Consider the following 22,734-nt stretch of genomic DNA (forward strand, 5'->3'; position numbering starts at 1 on the left):
AAACCATGTCTAATTCTATTTCTTCTACCCAATAAGTACACTTGCATGACTTAGTTTCATACTGAAAGATAAAATATCTAGCGTAAACTTACTGGGTACAGATCATAATATTTTCAATAATATTAATGTAAGTGCGATAAATTTACTGTTTTTGTATATTTTAAAAATAATTTAAAAAACGTCCAGTTATGAAATCCGCATATTACTGTTTATTAAGTAAAAAAGTACATAACGTTAATTATACATTATTAAAGTATTCCTGAAATTTTAAAATTTCATATTAAAAACGCAATTAAAAATTTGAATAGAATTTAATTATAAGACAAATAGTATATTGCGAGATGAAATAATACGACGAGGTTGATAGTGACGTATATTTCATTTGATTAACTATTGACTTACAACTGTGACTTGTAACTGACTCTATTAACAGAAAAAAATGGTCTTATGTACTAAATAACAAACAAAGAAAATAAAGATAAAGATGGTAGGGTGACAGATTAACCCAGTAAGTGCAGTGCAGTAAGAAAATTGTTTATAATTTGGTAATAATTTTAACAATTTCTAATTTAACACTGTACGTACTGGATTATTATTATTTTGTTATCGTGTTAATTCCCAATTGTGTATTTTAATTTCCTTTGTTTGTAATTTAATATATAAAATTATTTTTATCTGTTAACAAAGTCGCAACAGATACAAGTCAGTTGCGAGTCAGTTGTAAGTCAACTGTTAATCAACTGAAATTAAAAATACGTCACTATCAACCTCGTTCTATCAGTACTTTCCACAACATAACATAAAAACTATCTGTTAAATAATTAACATGTTAAATTAATAAAAATTTAATTTTTATTAGTAATTGACAGATAATGTATATATTACCAAACTTCAATATAAAACTTAAAAAAATTCTGAGTAATGAAATTAATTTTTAAGAAAAACTACAATATGCTGCTAAAATATTTTATTGAGTTTCAGCAACGTTTAATTATGAGTTAAATAATGAATAAGGCAATCACGTGGTATTTGATGCACTATTAACGATGTTAAATTACAATATCAATAAAAGCGAAAGCATATTTGAGATTAATATACGGATTCGGCGATTTCACCTATCACAATTTCTTTGGATTAAAAATTGATCTAATTATTCACAATATCTTTATCAGTGTCTTCATCCGTCGCAGAAGGGACTATGGCAGGATCTATACTCAAATTATCATCCACGCTTTCACCTAATTTCCTATCATTTACATTCACATCAATATTTTCCAATTCATTAATTTCATTATTAATATTTTGGTTTGATACAATATTTACATCATTATTTGATTCAGAAGTTATTTCATCAGTTTCAGGTACATTGCTCTTATCTACTTTTATATTTGGTACATCAATTGTTATTACTTCGTTCTCCGTTTCTCTTGGCGATTCAGCTACTTTATTTTCTTCAAGTGGCTTAAAGATTTCTTGTAACGTCGATGCCTTTTTCTCAGTTGGTATTATTCTATTTAAATATACTAAAATATCTGACAAGGAAACAATCCCTACAAGTTTATCTTCCTTATTTACTAATAATAATCGATGACTCTCAGTTCTAACTATAACTTCTAAGGCCTCATATAAAGTAATACTCGAAAGACATTTTTGTAACTTTTCTTCCCAGTCTTTTTTCTTGTTTCTTACTTCACCAATAGTCAAAGACAAATTTGCGTAAAGCTTTTCACTTACTAAATTCAATACCTCATATTTAGCGTAGACATCAATAAGAATACCATTATTATCTAAAACTGGTAAAGCTGAAATATCTTTATCTAGCAATAATTGAAATGCTGTTTTAATAGTAGTATTATCTGTCACAGATACAATCTCATCGTATGTACCGATTTTTAAATCTGATAATTTTTTGTGAAAGAATGTTAATTCTGGAAATTCATTTAGATACACAAATAGAAATCTTAAAATTCTCTTATGAGATAGTATGTACAATACATCACCAGACTGTGGGTCTATCATTAAAAGACGGTGAATACGATTTTTATTGAGTAAATTTATAGCATCATGTAAAGATTGATCGGGACCTACGCTACATAGATTTTTTCTAGTTGATCGCAATATTTTTCTCCAGTTATGTAGCGTATGTCGCTCTAAATCCTCCACTGATAAATTTTCAGCATCAAGATGCAGAAGTATACGTATAAAATCAGTTACTGTAATCATACCGACGAGTAATTTTTTATTAGCATCCCAAAGTGGGGCAGATCGAATGCCATGTGAAATTAACGTAGGAAATGTCTTTCTTACTAAAAATTGAGTATCAAATATAATGACTTTAGCTGATTTGGGCAAAATTTCATAACATTTGTGGTACTTAAAAAAATTCAACAATAATATAGTTTTATCCCTACCTCCGATTGATATTTGAACTATTGACAAATAAGGATCGTATTTAGGAAGACCCCTAACTTCTCTAAATAATTGTTTTGCTTGTGTGGGGTCCCATAATGCATATGAATTTTTGTGATAAGTAGGAGATGTAGTCTCTATGGAAGATCGACGATTTTTCTTTTTTACTTGATCAGATGTAGGCTGGTTATTTTCAGTTTGGGGCTTTGTCTTAATAAAAATATCCATTATCCTTGTAATAGGACTAGATTTTCGAGTTGAAACTCCTGTTACTGTATGATAATACTTCTTATGAGAATCTTTTGATTCACTAGTACTCTGTTCCTCTGCTGGAGCTTCTTGAGTTTCCGTTTGTTTTATAGGTTTAGACTGGTATTTTTTTGCATCACTTTTTCTTCTTAATCGAAATATGTCAAAAATAGAGCTACGTGGACTAGATGACGTTCCATGAAAAGTTTCATACTCTTTTGTTTCAGTGGAATCTCTTTCAGTACTTGATGGTCTTGATGATTGAGCAGATCTATCTTTGAAAATAGACCTTATGTGAGGTCTTTGTGATTCGACACCACGAGTTCCAAAATGTACAGTATGCACGTTATTTGACGCTATACTAGTAGATGGAACATCTTTATCGTCTGATGTCGATAAGGTTGTAACAACAAACTTCTTTTTCCCTCCAACAACTGTTTGACAATCTTTTTGTGCATCACCTTTTTTCTTTTTGTGTTTATGTTTCTTCCCATATTTTGAAGGAGTATCCGTTGTTGCAGATTCATTTTCTAGTATTGGATCCATGTCCGATATTTAATAACTTAATATTTATACCTTTTCAGTGGCCCATAATCTGGAAAAATTATTGATACCTGTAACAAAAAGTAATAAAAATTATTAAAATAGTTAAATACAAATGTTACAAACATAAATTTTATTTTATATTATTTAATTATTATATTATTTATTAACCATCAGGTTCTTTTTTTTATACAACTTACAATGACAAACAAGCTGATGGCCCATCTAAAGGAAAGTGGTTACCGTCGCCTATATACATGAGCAGTATACATAACAGAGTATACTGTTTCACCCATGATACTCCCCAGGCGTTGCCATTCCTGAGGACTCAGATGTTATTCCTCTGTACCCTGTAAATTCACGCTATATCCCACCCTTCAAACCGAAACACAGTCATGCAAATACAACTGCTTTACGATAAAAACACGAATGGGACAGACGTACCCAAGCAATCGACTTTTGTACAAAGTCTCCCTCTGGTAGGTTCTCTATATAATATTATATACATCCAATATCTCGTATACCCATAATTACATAAATAGTAAAATCATAAAAATAAAGACGAATATTTAATAAGTGCATAGTCGCAACGTAACGTTACTTGACAATAAAAACATCGGTATGTTTATGGAATAACTGAACTTATATTAATCGCTTGCTACATTTATAATTTATATTGCGCATAAATTATTTATAAAACCAAACATCACAAAAGGCTTACGTATTAGTCTGTAGGTCTTATATATAAAGGGACTTCTTTTTAAACCAGGTGATACATTCCTTGTGAATGTAAATATACATTACGTTTATTGTATGCCCACTAATACGGCATTTTATTTTTATTTTAATATACTAAAGAAATTTTTATTAATTAATTACTAATAATTATTACAGCAATTATTATTAATAATTATTTATAATTAATATATTACTATTTTTACTTAATAAGTAAATAAGTACTTTATAAGTACTTTTCACAAATTTAAATTAAATTTTTTTATAAAAATTATAATATACACAAGTTTTAAGGAATCGTATCTACCCAAGTCGTAGTCATTTAAAGCAATACTAAAAAGTGGAAAGATTTGATTTTTTGTTTGTAATGAATAAACTCAAAAATTATTCACTGATTTTAAAAATTCTTTCATCTTTAGAAAGCTACATTAACAATGAATATAATTTGGATATTATTGGCAGTATTTTATTGTAAAAACACCGAAAAAAGCCGAGGCGGTTCACCAGTATAAAATAAAATGTGTTATTATTTTATTTAAACTAGAATAGTGTGAAGTTATACATACCGCACATTTATATACTTATCTATGGTGTAACTATTGATTGCATTTGAAATATAGATACAACGTCTGTCTATACCATAAATTTACACTTTTGCTTTACATGTTTGTTTTCAAATTATCACTTAAACCACTACAAATAAGCATTGGCGTAACGATATCATCTGAGGCACATGGAAAATTCATTAGATAGGAACTCTTCCTTAGAATCAAAGAATTATCGATAGATAGAATAGTCAAGTAGTGTACCTTTATCCTGATTGTTTATTTGTATAATTCATGTATATTCTTTAGAGTAATTAAATTTTGTTTGCAAATTCTTTAATAAATATGTATTAGATTTATTAGATTAGATCTTGCCATGCTCACCACCTCTCGACCAGGGATCTCTCAGGCCGGGGGCCTATGGCATTTTGCCTACTCTGCTACCCTATTGTTACGCCACTGCAAACAACTATTTCTCACAAAGAGGATTGCAAATTTGTAAGTAGGTATAAAAATAATTACATAATTAAGTAAGTCAATTTGTTAACAAAACAAATCTTTTAATTATTCAGTTGAAATTCATTACTATAATTTTTTACATAATATTAAAAACATTAACATTAAACAAAATAACTAACAAACTAAATATTCATTAACAATTAGATTTAAATATTTGTGAAAGAAGTTAAATATATATCACGTATCGACAAAACCCGTGTACGAGTTTAAAATTAATAAAGTGGACGGAATAAGAAATATATGTAAGGAAAGAATGCACCTAAGACCTTTGATACTCAATTTCAATTGAAAGATATAAACATTAAATAGATAATTAAACAATTTTATAAATAAAAATCCATAATATCATCAATAAATATAAAAAGGAAATTATCCTTTCGGTTACTATAAATAAGCCTCAAACTCACAATCACGAGCTAACAATTTCATTGTATTCTATTCTCTAATATGAGCACGTGCGCTGTGTCCCCTCTAATATATGAACAGTTCGTGGTTGCTAGGCAACGAATGCAGTAACCAACATGCACCATTCCAACTGTGTGTTATTGCGTAATCATAAAGATAATTTTCCGTTTTTAGCTATTATCTTTCTATAAGTCAAAATATTTACTGTATACACAGTCATATAGGTCAACAACTTATAAATACGACATGAATATAAAAGTGAAGTTACGTAGTTATTTGACACCAATCTCTAATCAATCAATACTTTATTAAGCACAAAGATGTCAAGTGTTAAATTATACACTACCTACAAATAAGAAGTACCTGAATTCGATGTGGACTTCATGTTCACCTGAGACTGGTATCACTATATAGGCCTTGTTGTATTTTTAAAGAAATCAATTTAGTAGTCACAGTTTCACTTGTTTTGCGTGGTTATCGCAGCGACTGCGCGGAGCGCCATGTTAGCTGTCAAACGGTGTAAGAGCTTTCACGACATCTGTTAGCGGGCGCGTAAAATAGGGAATAGGCCGACAAACGATTTAATTATGGAAGGGTGTAATGGTGCTCCTGAAATGCTCCACAACAGGATTAGGGATATAATCTTTATGTTTAACTTCAGAATCATGAGATGTCGTGACAAGATAATAATAAAAACAATATGGTATATTTTAGATATTATAATTTATTATGAGTGGGTTTTTAACGTGCCTAACTAAGAACAATCGTCCCTTTAATAAAAATATAAAAAATACCTAATCATTACTTAGAACATTTTTAGTAGTAAATATATGAAAATATTAGAGAAAGTAACAGATTTATAAAATAAAATTGGTTTCAGTTTGTCAAATGTCATAATAATAATCAATCTCTTCATGTAGATATATCAATGTTCAGGTTTCATACTGAAGCATACCAAAATAATTAATAATAATTGAACACTTTTAAATATTTATAATGACGTAAAAATACTTTGATAATGGATTAAGACGTTAATCAGAGAATACGTTGCATATAACATAACGTAACCTAATTAGTACAAAACTAATAGTTTTACACCATACTTTATCACTTCATATTTTAATTCAAAAGTTTTTTTTTTTTTTTCTATTGAAATCCAAATTTTCAATAACAACTTTATAAAAATCTTATAGCATATTAATATTATAATTGGCTAACAAAACTCAAACATCTACAAATATATACCGTCTATCTGACGTTATTCATCTAAGAAGGTATTTGGAATGCGGAAACTATGTTTATCTTTCTAACTTTATCTATCCTTAGTAGCCGCAATAACCCCATTTCTATGAAGATGTACGCATACAAATCGTTTGTAAGGACACTATTACACCGAATATAGATGCAGTGTACAATATTTAAAATTAACATTTCTTGATTTAATATTTTAATTTTCATTATTTTATTACAATTTGTCAACATACATACTAACTACTACACATTTATTGTCTTCTAATTTTACAGTTTATTTGCTCTTTTTAATATTTAATAACATTTTTGTTCAATTAATTTACATACTTATAATTATGGCAGAAACGCGCCATCTAAAATTAGATGAAGAGAATTTACGCATGCGTTACTAACTATGACGTCATAATCCCTCTGAAACCGTGACGTCACAATTACGCGGAGTCCACGATAACTATGACGTAGCAAATATGGAGACGAGGGACGGGAGGAGAGGCTACTCGATCGTTATTCTCCTATATCGATACTCGTTCAGTTCAGTGATAATCAAATGATTGCGGCATGGAAGTACAGGAAAGATACCGTAGCCTTGTACGTCACGGGTCGACAGCTCACGTGTATAAATACTATTACTGCACTAAAAGACATAGGTCAGTCGTTTCATTAATAAGCTCATAATAAGGCGTGACATTCTAATATTCCAGTAGACTGGAGATCCATTCGCTGAACCGAGATCTTTATATAAATTTTATAAAAGTTCTATTTTAAATTCATTCTTATTTGCAAATGATTATTGAAATTTGAATAAAAATTAGAAAATAAGTACTTATGTTTTTACATTAAGTCGTTTACATAAATATATGTTTACTATAAGTGATAAGAACAAATTAATTAATAATCGTAATAGTATCATCGATTAATAGTGATGTCTTTTGAAACTCAACGACGATAGGTCAACAATGTCAGGGGCATTACTCGTCCGAGTCAATTACAATGTAGTGTGTATACGCAAACATATTATAGCAATAAATAGTTTTAACACGGAACTGAATAATTTCTTATTAACTTCTTTTTTAAAGTGTTTATTGCTTTTTAGATAGAGAGATAAGGGTTCGGTCAAAAATCAACTAAAGATTAAAATTTGGATGACAATCATTGAAGAAAACAATCAATTAATATACTTTTATACAATATTAAACAGAAAAAACATGTACCTTCGCTAATAATCAATCAAAGTTTAGATGCTGAAACTAAAAAAATACAACGGTATGGAATTCATCGATTTTTATTTCATTTACATCTTTATTTTTTCTTTATACTAGTGGACTATTTGATAGTGATTAGTAGTATGTACTTTTAGTAAAAAGTTAAATTTATAAATGACAATAATTTAAATCTTATTTTATATTTAAACTTCTAATATCTATTATAAAATATACAAATATTGAAATTGTAACTAGCCAATGACTTTACAGAGGAGATATTTAAGATAAATTTATATTGAGGCTCTTAATAAAAACGATAAATGCCAAAACAATCATCACACAAACTATCGCATTAAATTTGATACAGTTTTGTTAACACTGTACGACCTAAAAATAAAATTGCCTCATTATTACACCAAGGTTAGAAATTATCTTTACTATTTATTTCTTGATATAACTGATAATTGTTAAATTATCAGTTATATCAAGATATTGAATTGATAAGACTATTATTAAAGTATTGTTCGGAAAGCTATAGTCCTATTATAGGTGACTAAGTATAAAATTAACTAAAATTACGCTCGTATAACATTATCTTACTAATATAATAAAATTTTAACTAGACGACGTCTATACATGTAAAAAAATAAAAAAAAAATGTAGGTATTATTTTATAGGAGCAAAGGAATCCAAAATAATAACATTTAGAAATTTTGTCTGCGTTTATTCCGGGCGTCACGCAAACACTACTGCACCAAATTGAATACGGTATTCATTATTGTGTTTCTGAAGATCTAATTTTTTAAAAACAATTAGCTATTTTTTTTTTTTTTTGGATACGTCATCTAGAATTAGTCTATTTTATTAGTTTTCCTACTTCTGAAATACACGTGTACGAAGCAGCGAGCAAAAAGCTAGTTATGTTATACATAATTGTTATTTAGAGATATTCGCTTGTTTAATAGATCTTTCAACAATGTATATTGGATTGTATAAAAATAAATATTGATTCATTTCTTCAATCGTAACCAGGACATTTATCTCTAAATAATATATACTTTCATTCCCGTAAATGTAAATCTGGTTGGATTTTTTTTCTGTATACTTCACTAAATGGAAATTGACAGATAAGATTTGATATTGTGCTTGTCTGAGATGAAATCTTCATAATAATATGGTTTCACTAAAAACACAAAACTGCTTACAAAATCTTCTTTATACTTATGGTTATAATCTATATAGTCATAAGTATTTATATTATATACATATTTGTTATAACAATAAATATTATTTGATAAATAGATTCATTACCAAAGATAAGAGGGCTCGAGTGTTCTTCTTATATTGGTGATGATATGTAAGAACGGTAATATGCCATTATCGAATCTCATCTAATCCAAACATCTTTAAATATTGATAACAAATATAATACTTACTTGTACGCGTAAGTATGTACCTACATACTTGATATAGATTTTTTAAATAATTATCCTACTAATATTACATATGTGATAGTTTGGGACTTTTGGATGTTTAGATGTTTATTACTTAAACGTACCCGTGTACCAAATTTCATTCATATCGGTTAAGCCGTTTAAGCATGATTGAGTAACAAATACATATATAAATTTATAATATCAGTGAGATAATAAAATTGTAATTAAACGATGTATATAGAACATATTTTAGAAAAAAATTAATGTAAAATCTTACCCTCTTATTCATAAATTATCTTATTTATAAACTAGACTTTTAATATGTAATGAAAATTTAAAAGACATAATTGCATTATAATTTTGTTTTTCGCTTTTGTTATAAAATGTAAATATTTGCATGTCTACATTGCTTAAGACGATTAAACAGGTACCAAAATAGTACCACGTGATTTTTATAATAATTTTAAACTGTTTAATGTAAATAAACTAATTTCATTTCATAAATATATCAAACCTCTAATAAAACTATTGAAATGTTCTCTTTCTTTTGTGTTAAATTCCCATTTTAAAAGAAAGTGACTAAGCAAGTAACAGTTAAAATAGGTTTGTAGATGGTTTTAGTTTTTATGAATGGACACAAAAGGGATTAATAGGAACAAAAGAAGGCAAAACTTTTGTTTGTCTTCTGTCTGTCTTTACATCTTGCAAAAAGTATTGCATCCAACTTTATCTTTATATAAACCTGGAATATATCAAAATAATATTTTGCTTATTTTAAAAGCCATTTTAAAACCTTATCTATACCTCACAACATAGAATATTCTAGTTTTATATGCACTTGTAGTCAATTGATATAATTGTATGGCATCTCTATTTGCGTAATATCTTATTTGTTATAGTTATAAGAAGCAACTATCAGACTTTCATTATTTTATAGGTACCTATCGATTTTTTTAACCATCATATCTTAATGTTTATTTCAACTAATTAACAATTTTAATATCTTCAAACATATTGACTGTACCTATTACTAATTAGCTATCATTCTATACGTAACACTATACTAATTCCTTGGAAACTATCGTAGTTTATTTTATTTGAATTCTGCTTTCATCCGCATCTGTCATCTCTCACTGCCCCGCCAGCGTATACTGATAGCACAGGCTACCATTACGTTATCACCCATTAAAAATACGATACTAATTACATAATAATAATCTACTAATTGACTAGCTATGTCCGTGACTTTGTCCGCATGAGTAGGAGAAAATGTAGCCCATATCCTTCTCCATGCTAGTGCCAAATGTTATGTCGATTGGTTTAACCGTTAAGGCGCCAAGAGATAAACGAACTCACTTTCATATTTGTAATATTAATAAGGATGTTTACTTTATATAATGTCTCTATTACTTTAATTTAATTATTATATTGACATGAGAAGCACCAACCTACAACAAATAAACTTTTTATAAATAGGCAAATCGAGTTTTGTACACGTGATGATGAAATATGAAACAGTTAACGACAAAATCAGGTCAATTGGCTCATCGTGACAAATTCGCTAGGAATTGAACACGATGCTTTACGTGAGGAAGAGGGGGGGGGGGACTAAGCGAAGGTTAACCTGATAGAGTGCATTACTAGTCATGGGGCCACTAGGTCCCATTACTAACAGTCCCTTTCCCAAATTTTCTAATATTGTGGCAATATCTCATGTTGAGGGGAAGGGATTGTGAATAATGGGGAGATTAGTCCCCATTACTATTAACATGCCCTATCAGGTCAAACACCACGTGGTTCCCCCTGGAAACCCTCGTAACCAATTTATCGTTGAATTCGTCACGATGGGCTAACTGACCTGCCTTTGCATCCTCACCAATCATCCCTCACTAGTACCCCGCCAGTGTACACAGATACAGCACAGCACAGCACAGGCGGCGTTACCATTTCATTATCATTCATTAAAAAAATATCTCGCGATATATTTGCTATAAATAATAGTAACACTACACACATACTCACCTAATTTCTTACTAAGTATGATAAATGAACTGTCGAGTTAAGCCACAAGAACACAACTGACGGTAAAATACTTAATTGCTTAATACCATATTACGTCAACTTTCAGTAGGTTTCATGTTTCAAATTTATCAGAATGAAGTCATTTATGAATAATATCGTACCTATTCCTAACCTATCTATTTTGATCATATGAATCCAAAGTTTTGGTTATATTCCGACACAACAAAGTTAAGGTCATTCGATAATCTATATATAAATTAATTGTTTTTTTAATAATCAATCTCTTATTCCCTTTACTTTCTTATACTGACATAATAAAAGTACACATGGCGATCATTTGACACCTAAAGGCGTTCTCTATCAATAAAACCAAAGAAACAAACCACAAAACAAGTTACATTTTAGACCACATCATCACTTCTTCATCAGGTAAGATCATGATCAACAGCAAGACTTTTAAAAAAAGATTTGTTAGGCGCATACTTATAAATTGTAAATAAACTTACCATTATGGTGGCATTATGATCAAGTTACACAATTATACATAATATCAGCAGTTTAGAAAATTGGGAAATTAACTGATTCTATAATAATTATATTTTAATTATTAATTTCCCAATTTTATATACTGACTTTTCTAATCTACTGATTACAATACAATTATTATAGAATCAGCTAAATTAATATCCCATTTTTTAAAAATACTAATACGCTTTCATATGTAAACAAGTACTAAGTAATGACAACAACTTATATAACATTTTTACAATAGGTAATAGGCATCTCATTACTAATATATATATATATATATAGATAGATGTGTTTGTTTGTTATTACCGCAACGGCTATAACAATTGTCATGGAAAAGTACCTACATACATACACAACTTTTTATAACAGTCAACGAATATGACCCGGTCACAAATTATTGATACAACTAGTACCTATAGAAGGTATAGTACTTATAACCTGTTATAAGTAATATACATTATTAATATACCTTAAGTTTAAACATAACGTTTTTTATACACCGTCTTTGTATATTACGAGTATATAGATATTGCATATATTATCATAAAGGTACTTATTATAATATAAACGCATTAACACAGCAATGTCAGATGTACTAATTAACAACAGTATGAACCTAAATACACGCCACAAGAAACAAAGGGTTTAAATTAGATCAATGTGTATCTTTACATTTTATATAATATCTTTGTTATCTAGGTAGGTAAAATTAAACAATATACGAATAAGGCAATATTTTTTTATAATACCTAATAGTACTACGTACCTGTACCTACATCAATAGTTTCACAACAACAACATTAGCCTAACAACAACATTGAAACTATTTAGACAAATATTTTGATAAAGCGCCAAATAATCTTATGACTAGTATAAAAAGGGACATGTGATATATTGATATTAATTGGACACGGGTAGATTTAGATATGTATCTGTACATATAATGTGCCTAGTTGGAGTATTTTCGTCTTCAGCAATATTAAACATAACCTCAAAATCTTTAACACCTACTAGCTCTTTTTGAGTCTGTGTGATGTACTTAAACAGTTAACAATAAAATATTATCTATACTCACAACAGAGATCATTGCATCGAACTCCTTTTGCACTATTTGTAGACACTTTACACACACATTCGCATTGTACATATACCTAGTTTTAAATGATAGTTGAGCGTCGAGCCCGTATAGAATCGTACACCTGCTTCACTGGGAAAATAAGTGGACTGCGTACAACATAGCTACTACTGCATAGAAATTGATGAGGCTACTGTTATGTCAGCAGGCAGCGCCATGCTCAATTAGTACAATTTACTATCGCACTCAGCGTTCTAACAATGCGCTGACTTCATCGAATTAAAACAAGCCAGTCGCGTTCACATTACAGAATTCTCGCGGACCGCTGCCGCTGCGTTCGCGCACCGATAACAGCTCACACGCATACATTGAACAACTTTGTGTCCGTACACAGAACGATACACCAACAGATGCTTACTTTACATTTAAATATAGGTGACGCGCCCGTGCACTAACTTTACTAACAAACTGCTGATAAAGTATAGTAAATACCTACCAACGATTAACAATAAATCATACAGAAATAAAGTAAAATTTTTAATAAATCACGTATTTTAGGAACATTCTATGAAGAATTTTTTTTTTTTATTAACATGAACAAGATTAAAATCACGTTTAATGTCCATATCACACTTATACCCATAGTGAATGAGAGCACTACTCTCGACATTTTCAACGAGAAAATTCTTGTATATCTAAAATTACTTGTAAAAATTTTTTTGACCAATTTTTACCCAGAAATTAGACGACTCCTTCTCAATTGGGCAGTATTCTAAAAAGTTTATTCACTACGTAAGACAAAAATCTAAGCATATTGCCCGTCATGTCTTAAACAAAACGTAACTATAAAGTCATATGAGAAGTTTCTGGACGCTTAATGAGCTATGGAGAATGATACAGTCAAAGTTTGGCGGCATAATGGAATCCGCAATGAGGAGATCCGCTGACAAATTAAAATAACCATTTTATCCAAAGTATTCACAAGCTAAAGTCTCAATGGGCCAGCCATATAGCTCGAAGGACCAACAACAGATGAATAAAAATACTAGAACAAATTAATCTATAAACAACTGCAGAACTAGAAAGTTCCAATATTTTCCCCTTAACGCGACTAAGTACACCACCAGGCAAGTCATCTTCTGTGACGTTTATGATTACTTTTAGAGTTCCGTAACAAAAAGATACAAAGAAACCCTTATAAAGCTATATTATTATATTAGCTATATCTAATAAAAATAATCTAAGAATATTTTAAGTACATTTTTATGTTACTTTCAATATTTAATTCGGATATTTCTATTTGTGCAAGGGTTATTTTATATTATTTGCTTTCACTTTAAATAACAACCATTTAATTCAGCACAGTGATAGTGATAGTGAGCTACGATAAATCTTTAGAAAATAACTTGAAATGTTAAAAGCCTCTAAATAAAAAAGATTAAAAAAAAGAACTTGAAATGTTACGATGCAATGTTTTCCGAAATTTCGGAGCCGAACGAAACACAAATTTGATGTTAAAATTACATAATACTTACTGTTTAAAAACATTAAAAATATTAAAATATTATTCCTTTGGACTTTTATGGTAGGATTTATGACGAACGAATGTTGAACTCCATTTACTGGGCCGATTTAGATATGAACGAAAACACGAAATTGAGTCCGAAACTTCAGATTTTTATTTCATGGTAGGCCGCTCTTCCTTTCGCATACGTATCGTAAGAGGCGACTAAGGAAGGATGAGGAATGGGCAGCAGCGTCCTTCTTACAACATCTCCAAAGCCTATGTAACTCCGGTTGCAATTGGCAAGCGTGACTACTACTGGCAAAACACCCCTAGGGGAGGCTTATTTTCGGCAGTGGTCAATTAAAAGCTGATATAAAGATGATATTGATGAAATCCAAATTATTAAAAAATTATCTAAATTATTAATCTGATACTTGTAATTATATTCATTATGGGTGATCAACAAAAACCAACATCGTTTAAAAAATACCTAAAACTGTATATTTTAAAAATAACTGAACAATATTCTACACTTACCAAAAAGTGGTAATAACACTTAAATGTTAAATGTTTCAGCGTATAGGTAACTATAGGCTGTATTTTAATTACTACAAGAATTAAAACAGCCTATAATAAATTGTACCCACTCGTATAATTATAAAATGATATTGATTTTAATAACAAAGGGTGCTTCTTAATTATCTTCTAATTATAATCTTATTATTTATATATATATATATATATATATATATATATATATATATATATATATATAGAGAGAGAGAGAGAGAGAGAGAGAGAGAGAGAGAGAATGACCAACCTTCGTACTTTTACATTATTTATATATATATATATATATATATATATATATATATATATATATATATATAAATAATCAAATCCAAACAAAGTTATTGTTTAATAATGAGATTATTAATATTTACGTTAAATGTACATAGAATTACACTGTGTTAAACTTTAATAATTTAAATAAATAAACTATATTTAGAAACATATAATTTTCTCACTATTTACATAATATTTGTAAACAATTCGGAATTAATCTTAATATCTCTATATATTTTTATTCCGTTACAAGGTTATGTATCTATTAGTCACTGAGACCAAGGATTTTATTATTTTATAGATTATTTTGAAAAATTATAATAATGATCTACAAGTATAGCGGTAAGTATACTAGTCGTGACTTGAAATTCCACGGTAAAATAGAACGCTGTGAATTCGAAACAAGAATATTCGCAGAAGAACCAAAAAATATTAAATAAAATATAACGAAAGTATCTAGTATATTTATTCCAACCAAACCTATTGTATCATAAAAATAGTAATTACTGCAATTTTCCAATTCTTCAATTGATTTTATTCTACACAAAAATAAAAGAAGGTTGCATAAAGTCTCAGATATATTTTTAGTTATTCTTGTCTAACACCAATCTTGTTTAACATCAATATCCATTAACTATCTACTAACCTCTTTACCATTCCAAAAATCACACTTAGCGTAAAAAGGCTTTTTCATTTAATTGGTAAACAAAGTTAACAGGTTACAAAAAATTTAAAATAATTACCTTAATTTTATAACTTTTATAAGGAAATTATTTTTATATTTCCTGTTGATTCGAAATAAATGACTGTTGATAGCGGCATCGATTCATTTTAAATAACAAAAATCCATCTCTGTCACATTTACTAAATATGTAATTTATACTCCTTAATAGTCTCGTATTTTTTCTAATTCTATTTTTAAACAATAATTTTTATAACTATACTTTTATTATATACCTACATATTTATTTATTGAACAGGATTAATAGTGCCCCATACGCTTTCCGTTGATTCATATCAAACTCAGTTTACTTCTCAAATTTCTTACCGATTGGTTAACAGCGTTCCTCTTAAAACATCACCGAACCCTAACTGCGGTTACCAGACAGCCTGTCCAGCGTAGCAACTACTGGCAAAACCCCGCTTATGGGGGAGGAATTCAGCACTGGGCAGTTAACGGCTGATATAATAATAATAATATAATAACGTACCTACCAATACACCACGAAGGTTGTCATAATTATTATCTGTCTAAAAATTTTATTCTTTTCTTATTTTATTATACATTTCATGAATATTATTAACATACGAGTAACTAGAAGTATTGGAAGAGAAGAGCTATGCTGAACATGCACCCACTCGCGTTACCAGCCTCCTTCCTCCTAAATGGACACGCTACTATAGGACCATTATTATGGCTCTAATAGTCAGAAGGCAAAGTTGTATACTACGTTATAATTTGTAATTTCCAAATTTACGCTATGCTTTACTTAATGCTATCATGACTGTTTACAAAATCTTACAGGTAATATATTTTAATATATATATTTCATATATAATATATTTTCTACCAATGTATTTTCAAAATCCATTAATAAATAATTATATTGATTGTTGCCTTTATGTAAGGAATTTGCTTATATGACCCTTCTGTATATTTGTGTAAAGTTCTTATACTGCAACAAATATAATGTTTTCATACATCTGACAGTGGTCGACAACATTAGTCACTCACCATCGAGTAAGCTGTATGCTCCTTTGCCTCTATTTCACATTAAAAAAATTATAAAGCTTAATTTTTACCATAGAATAGTTTGACTATAGAACATAAATAATATTGTTTCGCTGAGTCTATAATTCTTAATGTCTCAGTCTCATGCAGGTGCAACATTTACCATCATAATAACATGTACTTTTTTTCTTTTGACGGATAGAAGTCTTTTGTCTGTGAGTAGGCGATGCGACGGGATCGATTATAAGTAAAATTAGAATAACTGGACGCTTGCCCGTTCCGCAGGCAGCAAATAGTACTGGGGCATGCGACCAATCGTAACAGCCACAAATACATGCATCGTACTGAATGCGGATACTCAGAGAAAGACAACCCCCCCTCGACGATAGCTTTACTTATCGTATTTTAAACAAATATATACCAATTCATTCGATTTTTAAAAGATTTACTTGACAGTCCTGCAATTTATAAAACCAAAATACATTAAAATGTAATGTTATTAATTTATATGGCATCTTTGTTAGCCTGGACCGGTTATCTCTTGTTTATTACAACGAATCTCCATCAACTTCTCAAGAAAAGTTCTCAGTCCAACTGAAATTTGATGTGTATTACACCAGACATCGCGGAATACATGGCGACGTTTGAAGTTGGTTCGATGATAAATCATCCTAAAAGCAACATTATATATATTCATCAGTTCATTAAATAAACTGTATATAGTTTGTGAGAGTTAAGAATTAATCAGGGAAGCTACGCAATAGAGTTATAGAGGCATGTTTATAATATAAAAACAGTGATAGAGATAATGAAGAGAAAGACAACAACAGGAAACAAATAGAAGTATGAAATAATGATAATTTAAATTACAGAAAAATAAATATATAAATAAGATCCACGTCCTGGGCACGGAAATTGTGAAATTCTTAATGATTATAACATTTTTAATATACCTAATGATAAATTGTGTATAGTATTTATACACCTTACTATAATATGCAGGCTTCAGTGGATGTAAAGTCTAAAGGCATTTAGTAATATTAGTTATTTATTATTTTAATATATATACAAAGTGACGACGTGTTATACGTGTTTAGTGGCGGGAGCGAGAGAGCTCGAACGAACGAGTCAGAGTGAATGATTACTAAACAAATTGAAATTATTTTAGTCATATAACAAACAAGATAAATGCATTATTTATAAAAAAAAACTATAATTAAACATCAAATGTGTAAATTAAACTATATTTTGTTACATTTTAATAATGTTCATGATATTATGAATGAAAATCAGGTATCATACATCATGTACTTGTAAATACCATATACCATACCTTGAATAAACTATTAATCTTATATAATATCATTATAATAATAAGATATCCTCATTGTTGAGGAGATGTCTAAAACATTTCTACAAGGCATGGTAACTAAATACCACTTCCGAAAATAACATTTTCAAGAGAACACTTATAATTTTAAAACACTTTCAAGTGATTAGTACAATACACTTCATAGATGACTATTATTTAACCTTTATAATTAATAATGTATTTCTAAATTTTCTCTCTTATTAATAACACAAACGTAACATCTTTCATTCATGATAATAGTAACAATGATAATGTTATAAAATTAGAGTGCATTTTAAACAATTATTTGATAAAATTATCTCTTATGTATTCTGTTCTGGCGGCCCACCCAGAGTGGTAATAGTCGCCCACAGTCATAACAACACTATGGGCATTATTCCATTTTTTATGTCTCCGTACCCAAAAATATCATTGTCATGCCCTTATTATGAATATGACCGTGAAATTATTGATACTTCAATTCGCAACAGCTACGAAAACGTATCTTCTCGCCGGCAGAAATGCAAGTGAGATAGCGGTACCTTTGTAATTAGCTTTTGTATAAAATTTAACTTTATGAAAACACACAAAATATGTTAAAAGTCAAAGTATTATCCACACTATATGTGTCCTCTGGTGACGACGAGTACAATCAATGCGGAAACGTGCGACGGTCTGCCCCAAATGAGAGCACGGGATGCGTCGCGATGGACGCGTCGCCGCCACCGCCCGCTGTCGTCATCGTTGCATTTTGTCCTCCAATACCTCGATGTTTGACCAATTATTACTCTCTAGACTCTTCAGTATAATGCTGTATCAAATCTCAAAATAAGTCTGTTACATATTATGATCATGGCAGCAAGATTTCTTTTTTTAAACGGTATACAACAAATTATCTGCAATCATAGACTATTTTTATGAATATTGAAATTCTCAGTTATATAAATTACTTCTTTTTATTTAAATATGTACAAACAAAATGGGCTTACATTTAAGTTATTTTATCAAATTTACTGTTTGATATTAGGTGGGCTGTCAGCTTCTTTACTATTCCTAGTCGCTTGTATATGTATTTGTCTCTTCAGTTTAAAGTTACACAAAAATTATATTTATAATTAATTGTAAAAAAAATGTCGTAAATAATAATAGTCAATTGACTTAATATTGAAAAGGGTGGCATCCATGCTGTCATCAAGTACGAGTGCTTTTTGGCAAGAGTAAAAAAATATATAGAACATTCCATGACCCCGATAGTAATGAACATCTAAAGTCAAGGGAACTAAAGACACATAAGAATGTAGATTATAAAATAACCTCGTTCTGTATTGTTCTCAAACAACCTTACTATGCATTATAAGTTTTCCAAAGTTTCTTACCTAACACGCTATACCAATATTATTGCAAACATTTTTTTGAAAAATTTACTTCTTCGTGTTCTTTGGCTACGAAATTTCGGAGAAACTTAAATAGTAGTTGGACTAGATATAGAAATATCTGGAGTTATATTTCTATTTCATCTGTTCCTGGTTCTTTTAATAATTTCTACTTAAAAACACATCATTCATCATCATTATCACAGCATTTAACCCAGTCTAATACATTTGTCACTTTTTACTTTATTGCTCACTTCGAACCTAAATGTATGTCAGTATAACCTTTCTTTGTACACATGAATGAAATAATGATCTTCATTATTAATTTATATGTGAATCTTTGAATTTATATGAATATTTTTTATTATTATAAATAAGTAAAATAATCTCTATTCAATTCACAATTTATATAATACATGTTCTAAAAATAAATCATCAACAAAAAGAAACTACGTCAATCGTCTGCATAAATAATTATTAAAATCGATTTATAATTGGCAAATAAATCGTCTACATAAAAAATAATTGAGTAGGTATACCTTTTTAGTTGCTTAAAACATCGAAATATTTATATTTCATAAGATCGCTAGTGAAACGTAACTATTTAATACTCGTAGTTATAATAAAATATGAACAACGTAATTTTCATATTTTTATCCAAATTAAGCAGTTCTTGGAAAACTTTATTTACTTCCTTTCACACTGTTATCGTAGCCCTATTTTTAATGTTCATACGAGTACTTTAAGTTTAATGACAGTGTAAAATTACAGACTTAAGTACGCATGCATTTTCGTACATTGTATCTTTAGTTACTCATATTTCAATATAACTTAATGATAATTTAACCGTTTTGTTAAACACAGAACAGAAGTACTCTCTAAATTAAATTAATAACAAATCGGGACATTGAATCTATTAATCGAATTTTGATTTGTATTACTATTGAACGTCAACAGCCTTTTTTATAGTCGGGCCAATATTTTTTTTTTTTATATTTTCAGTAAATTCAATTAAAACAGACTATAGTACCATACAGTTACTAATAATAATTACCTAATATTCATAACTATAGAAATATATAATTAAAATTGAAATTAAGTGACGAAAAAAATCATCTATGAATTTGTACACCATTATCATTTTTTGAAAATAACTTAAATAGGTATAAACAAAAATATATTTTTTCATGAAGCACCTATATAATATACGTAAATAAATGTTGACATCATTACTGCGCATTTTGAAGTTGATCCCCTTATTACGTGGGCATTTGCAAATCAACATCGTATATACAAATACAACATCGTTAAAAGATATACAATATACCTTTAATATATGACACGAGTACTTACCATTATTTAAGATATAGTTCCACAAAATAAAACTGCAACTTCAGTGATGACAAAATTAATTTATGGTCTACATAAGAACATTGAACCCTATCAATTGCAATTCATAATAAGAATGATTAAAATCTAAGATTGATAAAAATACAGTATATTCGTAAAACATCGAGAAACTATTGAATTGTGAAGTGTACAGTTGCATAAAATTCGATATTTGTGATCGATACGATCAACGTACCAACTCCTCCTATGAATCCTTACTAATAAAATAAATAAAAACACGCTTATGCGAACGAACTCGCAAGTAAAAGCTGGTAATAAATATTTTTATGCAATAATATGCATTTTAATGTAACTCTTTAGATTGAAAATATTCGTCTAAGTTCATTTGCCTTCTTTAGTAGTATAAAAAAGTACGAACTTAAAAAGATGCTTAGAGAAAGAGAGCACAGCCAAATAATATTATCTCCGTATTGTACTAAATAAGGTCATTAAAACTCCTTAGGCGAATGAAATTAGAATTGACAAAGTACTAGAGTGTGAAGTGAGATCTAAAATAAGTACAATTTAACCCTTATAGTAGGTACCAGATAGACCTACAGATTGTTTTTTTATGCAACTTAGAATGACAAACAAACTGACGGCCCACCTGATGGAAAGTGGTAACCGTCACCTATAGACATGAATAGTACTATGTACCTACGTAACAGAGTATACTGTTTCACCCGTGATACCCCCCCATGCGTTGTCATTCCTGAAAATTCAGGTGTTATTCCTCTGTGCTCTATAAATTCACTGCCATGTCCCACCCTTCAAACCAAAACACAACCATACAAACACAACTGCTTGACGATAGAAACACGAATGGGACAGAGGTGCCCAAGCAAACAACTTTTGTACAGTCTCTCTCTGGTATGTGCTATTACTAGACAATCCATATGTTTCTTTGTAATCTACATAAAGATATGTAAATAAAAAATCAATATAGTATGGTCTCGTTATACATAACATCTATCTATTTTTAATATCATGTATATGACTGTCTTAATATTATTAATTAAATGTGAAAATAAGTTTGTTTGTTTACCTCTGTTTGCTATAATGTCTCAACCAATCGTCATTAAATGTGATATACCTTATACGTAATACCTATAGCTACAGTATGAAAACGGATATATGCTACTTTCGTTGAGGTCAATCAATACGTACCACATAATAATGACATGGATGGTCTAATAAGTAAATAAATTATAACTAGGATGACTTCATTTGAAAAAATATAAATAAACAAATGTATATTTAGTTATAATAAGCTCTTATTTATATTTTTTTTTTCTAAAGTATGTGTAATAAAAATCTGGAATTCATAACATAAGATACTGTAGAATTATAGAACTTGGTATATAAGTCATTGTTAACAAGTTATTCATTATTATTGTGCGACTGACACTAAATTAACTCTCGTAGTTTCCAACTGATATGAAAAACTGTTCAAAACAGCGACGAAGTAGCACCGTTCGGGCGGCTCGTGACGCGGGCGCGGGCGGCGCACGGCGGCGGCGGTGGCTATACAAAGCATACGAAAGCTCCGCTCCGTACTAGCAATGCCGTTAGCGCAGGCTCGGGCGGGCGGCGGCGGCGAGGCGGCTGCGGGCG

The 22,734-nt window shown here is 29.6% G+C and overlaps 1 protein-coding gene across 3 annotated transcripts; it reads right to left on the reverse strand.

Moving 5' to 3' along the window:
* Positions 1-952: 952 nt before the first annotated feature.
* LOC113516947 (uncharacterized) lies at positions 953-13,251 on the reverse strand. Of its 3 annotated transcripts, none has more exons than XM_026901455.3 (2): positions 12,923-13,251; positions 953-3,272 (listed from the first exon to the last, which is right to left on the reverse strand). In XM_026901455.3, the coding sequence occupies exon 2, from the start codon at positions 3,202-3,204 to the stop codon at positions 1,147-1,149; it is 2,058 nt and encodes a 685-aa protein (XP_026757256.1). In that variant the 5' UTR covers positions 3,205-3,272; positions 12,923-13,251; the 3' UTR covers positions 953-1,146. The 3 variants fall into 3 exon arrangements, with proteins under 3 accessions (XP_026757256.1, XP_031763781.1, XP_031763780.1); XM_031907921.2 differs by lacking the exon at positions 12,923-13,251 and adding an exon at positions 11,317-11,386; XM_031907920.2 differs by lacking the exon at positions 12,923-13,251 and adding an exon at positions 5,769-5,921.
* Between the last annotated feature and the right edge of the window lie 9,483 nt (positions 13,252-22,734).

The sequence above is a fragment of the Galleria mellonella genome, unplaced genomic scaffold (assembly GCF_026898425.1).
Source record: "Galleria mellonella isolate WM207_F2 unplaced genomic scaffold, CSIRO_AGI_GalMel_v1 utg143, whole genome shotgun sequence".
NCBI lineage: Eukaryota > Metazoa > Arthropoda > Insecta > Lepidoptera > Pyralidae > Galleria > Galleria mellonella.

Excerpts from the sequence above, each read along its gene's own strand:
- LOC113516947 (XM_026901455.3), bottom strand. The coding sequence starts at position 3,204 with ATGGATCCAATACTAGAAAATGAATCTGCAACAACGGATACTCCTTCA.